The following is a 5,238-nucleotide window of genomic DNA, read 5'->3' on the forward strand; positions in this document are numbered from 1 at the left end:
GTGTCAGACACCACCTGGAGGCACTGGCTTGGGGCACAGAAGAATTGGACAGGGGATTAGTGCTTTTAATTGGTGAAAAGGTACAGGAGAAAAGGGCATGGTCCTGGGATCCTGGGTAGAGAAAAAACAGGAGAAGCAAGTGGTATTGAGGGCGACGAGTTTTGAGAGGTTTGATAGTTACCTCCTTCCACCATCCCAGTTTACCTGTGGTTTTCATAGGTGCATATTACAACATCACCCTCCTGCTGTTACCCACCACTCATAAGCTCCTGCTCAGACTGAAAACCAACCAAAACCCCATGAGCTCAGCTTGGGGCAGGGTGAAATCTGAGTGTTGTGCCAGCTGCACTTCTCACCTCTGGCAGGGTGCACTGCAGCCACACCCCCCCACCATTCACATGAATCCTGCAGTAGAATGTCCTCACTAGTAAATGAAACCTGCAAATTTTAAACTTATTCTTGAAATGACCATACCTTGTCTGTATATGCTAGTTGTAATTATTTGCGGAAATAATTTGTTTGGTATCTAACCTCTAAGATGCTTGGCAAAAAGCAACCATCTCATTGCATTAGTTGTGGCTATCCAAAACCATACCCTGTGCACTGACTGCAAACCACCTTTCCTACACTTGTCCAGACAGACCCTCTCTGGACTGCAGAGCCAGCAGCAGCCCCTGGAGCTACTCTCATGTACATGGAAGGAAAAACGTGTTGTACGCTTGGGTCAACTTGTTTAACAAATGCAAACAAAGGTCTCCAATCTTTGAAAATGTTTTTATTGCTCAGAGAAACAGACAGCATAGTTTGCAATGCCATGTGGCCAGAAACACAGAAAAAAGAAAAACCAGCCAAAAAAGGACTGCTGTGGTTTAACCCCAGCCAGCAGCCAAGAACCACGCAGCTGCTCACACTCCCTCCTTCCCCCTCTTCCCTCCCCAGCCTGGAGGAATGGGGAGGAGAAAAAAATACAGTAAAATATGTAGGTTGAGATAAGAACAGTGTAATAATAATAATGATCAGAATGAGCTAAAATGCTAATGGATAACAAAAATAACAAAACCAGTGATGCACAATACAATTGCACACCACCCGTGGACCGGTGCAACCCTGAACTTCCCCCCAGATTGGCTCCTTCCTGCTGATCTCCTGGGACTGACGCGCCCTGGTTGCGGATACCCATCGGGCTAAGGGCTAGTTCAGGTCACCTGTCCCAGCTATGCTCCCTCCCAGTTTCTTGTGTACCTTCTCACTGGCAGAGCATAAGAAGAAAGAAAATGTCCTTGATGGCATTAGGGTACATTGTGCACCGATATCGACTGAAGCCTTGTACTCCTGTGGGACTGACATGCCAGGCCATCGAATCCATACAGTGCAGTAAACTCAGTTGTCCCTCTCCTCCACCTGGCTGGAGGCAGGGCCCCTCTAATCCTGATCATAAAATTCCCCATTAACTTCTTGTAGGAGCGGACTAGAACTTCCCTCCTCAGGGTCAGCAGTATGATCAAACCTTCTATCCTGCCTACCAGAGACAGGAGCAGCAACTTTCCTGTAGGCCTTAAAGACACTCATCACATGAACAACACATTGCAGATGCATATTAACTTTTAAAAAGGAAAAACATTAAGTTAGAAATACAATCACAAGAGATATTTCTTGAACAGATACCAAGCAACAGGAGAACAAAGTTCAGTCAATCTGTTCCAAGTGTTCACTGGACAGCAAGAATGAAGAAATGCTTCTATGAATTCCTGGAGCTTTTGACTCCTGTTATTATTTCCTAAATCATGTAAAGTGCCCATGCTAGCTGTATTAACATTTTAGATAAATGACCTGGAAAGATAAATCAAAACAGAGTAGTGTGTACACTGAGGAGAAAGAGAGGGCCAAGAGACTGAACTGTTTTGGTAGGATATTTTTTCATTTATCATTTATCTGTAAGAAGAGTTGCTTTAAGCAGTAGTTCTTGCAAAACACCAGGTCATTAAAGCTCTCACATGCCCTTCTGAGCAGCAGATAATGAAAGGCATATCTAAAGCAAACTCAAAGCATGAGTTTTGTATGGAAAGGTGTACCTGGTTAGCACAAGCATTGAGAACAGGGTATGAGTGAGAGCCCACACGCTGAAACATCTCCATTTCTGCTGGTACCAGACTAATTAAAACCACAAGTCTGTGTCTATAGATGGCACAACCACATCTCCATTTTGCATGCTTTCACTCCCTGGTTTAGCCATGTTTCAGTTATTCTGACTGCAGTCGGTCACAAATCTGACCGCTCTGGGGGAGGTATGTTTGAGATGTGGTTCTGCTCCCTGGAATAGCTTCATGACCGTGAACACATTAACAGAATTCACAAAGAGGTTTGTGCCTGTCACCACTGAGAGTGACACACAGTTCTATTGCTGGAAAGTGTGGCAAGTAAAGACCTGTATTAGGGCAATTCATGAGCGTCACCCTGGCTTGTTTATGGACCACAGAAACCTTCTACACCCATTTAGTCACATCTGTCAGCTTGGATAAATAGGGTCACATGAGAAAGATTGTATTTCCTCTTGTACACTGACTTTGCAGCAGAACTTGTAAGGACTTTAGTTAAGTTTAGTTAAGGTGTGCACAGATATCGACCAAGGAAATACATGGGCACCACATGAGCCTAACTCTGCCTTGTGAATGTCCTACTGCAGACAGCTTTTCAGATGGCTCCTTGGCTTAATGTAGTTTTGGCACTCAGTAGATCACTGAGAAGAAACCTCACAACTAACGAGGTCATACAGTGATGGTATTCAGTGGAAATATGATTTTTGGCTGTTTAAGCAGATCCAGAACATAATGGACACTTTAATTACTGCATTCACCATAAAAGCAACAACCTTAATTTATTTACAGTGGACATTTCACTGTTACAAGTTTTGTATTCACACTTTTTCTGAGGCATAGTGTGCACCAACAAACTAAGATCTGTGTGCATAAGCAGACAAAAGCAAGGAAAGGATGAAACGATAATGCCTGTGCTGAACTGCATGTTAATAAATGGATATCCCACTGCAAATCAACTCTTCAGTTATCTACCTGGTCAGAGCCTTCCTGGCAGACACATTCTATCAGTCAGTAGCAACTGTGTGGGACTAACAAGCTACAAAGGCTTTGCAACACCAAAAGCAAATGCATTAGAGCAATATGACCCTGAGATTTATGTCCACGTTACAGTAAATTTAATATCATGATATGACATGGTACCAACATGAGAACAAATTCCTCTTTATGAAGCCAAAAACCACCTGAAATGCAATACTGCTTCAACTCATGTCTGCACTGGAAATCTACTGAGTCCAGCTAATCATGTCCTTGGTCTCTGTTTTAGAATAAGCATGGTAATGCTGATTTACATTTTTACAGTACTTTTGCTGGGGAAAATCCCTTGTTGAACCATCTGAAGACAAGTAACAGCTATAAAAAGAGCAAACACTATTCATGTTTAACCCTTTACTGAAAATAAAATCAAGTATAAAAAGGTAGGGAGACTTTCCAGTGATACAAATGGGAGGTAAACACCTCACTTTAGGGTGATTTGAAGTCCATTTATACTCTCCCTTTTAATAGGTGGCACTTGAATAATGATTTACTTGTCTAAATTCCAAAAATATGATGATGGTAAAATGACTGCGGTCTCTGTGTTGTATCTAAAGATAATAAACTCAGAGAATTAAGAGAGGCAATGGTACATGAGCATATATAGGCACCTCTGAAAACATTTGTAAAAAGAGAAGAACAATTGCTTCCATTTCTCTTGTGTGGAAACTAAACAGAAGAATTACTGTTGTTTCCCTGGAAATCTTGCATCAGATGATAGGAGATGAGGAACAAACTCCAAATGCCTATAACCATCTCCTCTGCTGTATCATAACTGGCCTGTTTTGACCCATTACTGTAACACCACTGTACTTCAGACACATGGAATGTCATGTGTCTTGGCATGTATCATGCCAAGAAAACCAATGATAAACTCCAAGAGAAGAGACAAAAACATACAATGCTATGGCACAATAAAGAAAAGTTCAAATTCTAGTTGGACTTGCTACAAAAAAGTGATCTTTAAAGATTCTTCCTGAAATATTAACCTCAGAACAAATCCTGTACCATGTAAAACTGGAAATATGTCTGCTAAACAGTACACCTCAAAATAAATAAATAAAAAATAAAACATTTAAGTTATGTTCACAAAACTTCAGAGTTAACAGATTTTCCTGTCAACCAGAATGATCAGATTAGTGCCTCAAAGAGCGTGGTCCATATCTTATCAAAAGTTATTAAAAACATTTATCTTACTCTAATAATAACAACACTAAGTTTACTTGTCTTATTTTCATGTACCTTTCCTTTTAAAGGCCTATGGTTTAGTGTTCACAAATTAAAAAAATACGTGTAAATACAGAAAAATACACAATATAAAAAATGACGTATTTCAAACCCATCACGTTATTGGTGTCGAAAAGTGCAGGATAATTATCTGCAGGTCAGAGATGCTTTGATCATAGACATAATTTTCATGATTAACTCCTCAACAAAGTTTTTCATCTTCTTAATTAAATGAGAAATCTTTCATCCACCAAAGTCTTGGCTGCCAAATTCTTCTGCCCAAGTCTATTGCGAATAAACCCAAATATCTAGGAACATTTGAGAAAAGATGTATTAATGCAGAAATACTTAAAACAATATGTTTCAGTATCTAGCATAAAATAGTAACTTCATATAATCTTTAAACTGTAAATAATGAGTCAATTAGGTGCTTAAGTTCCTTTAGCATTTTTGAAACATTTTCCACTATCTTCCCACCCTAAATTACGATAGAATTGTGTGTGATTAATTTTAACAGATATTTGTGTTTTCTATTGAAAATTATTTGTATTCTCTTTATTCATGACAGCCATGTAAACAAAATTAACTTCTCACAAGCCTCTTTGACAAAAAAAGTAAAAAATTATTTTGTAAGTTCTCAGTATCATCTTCTGTCACTGCAAACTGCTAACTCACTGCATTAATTATCTGGTTAACTGCATAAACTGCCATACTAAGCCCCATTTAAAAATTATTACTTTTTTCTTAAATTGAAATTTACCTCTTGCTGCAAATATGTTAGAATAGCTGCTAAAACAAAACTTTGGGAAGCCAGATCCACGATGGAGAAAAACAGGATGTCAAAGATGAGCAGTGTTGTTTCATTGCCATAATAGAGAACATC

At 39.5% G+C, this 5,238-nt stretch overlaps 1 protein-coding gene across 1 annotated transcript in view; it reads right to left on the reverse strand.

Moving 5' to 3' along the window:
- Nucleotides 1-4,582: 4,582 nt before the first annotated feature.
- TMEM67 (transmembrane protein 67) overlaps nt 4,583-5,238 on the reverse strand; it is a 26,893-nt gene continuing 26,237 nt past the window's right edge. Inside the window, exons 27-28 of the mRNA XM_009076137.1 lie at nt 5,116-5,238; nt 4,583-4,663 (exon numbers count right to left, since the gene is read on the reverse strand). The exon at nt 5,116-5,238 is cut by the window's right edge and continues 30 nt beyond it. Coding sequence (XP_009074385.1) covers nt 4,583-4,663; nt 5,116-5,238 — 204 coding nt within the window. The remainder of the gene's footprint in view (nt 4,664-5,115) is intronic.

This window comes from Acanthisitta chloris, unplaced genomic scaffold (assembly GCF_000695815.1).
Source record: "Acanthisitta chloris isolate BGI_N310 unplaced genomic scaffold, ASM69581v1 scaffold8140, whole genome shotgun sequence".
NCBI classification, from domain to species: domain Eukaryota; kingdom Metazoa; phylum Chordata; class Aves; order Passeriformes; family Acanthisittidae; genus Acanthisitta; species Acanthisitta chloris.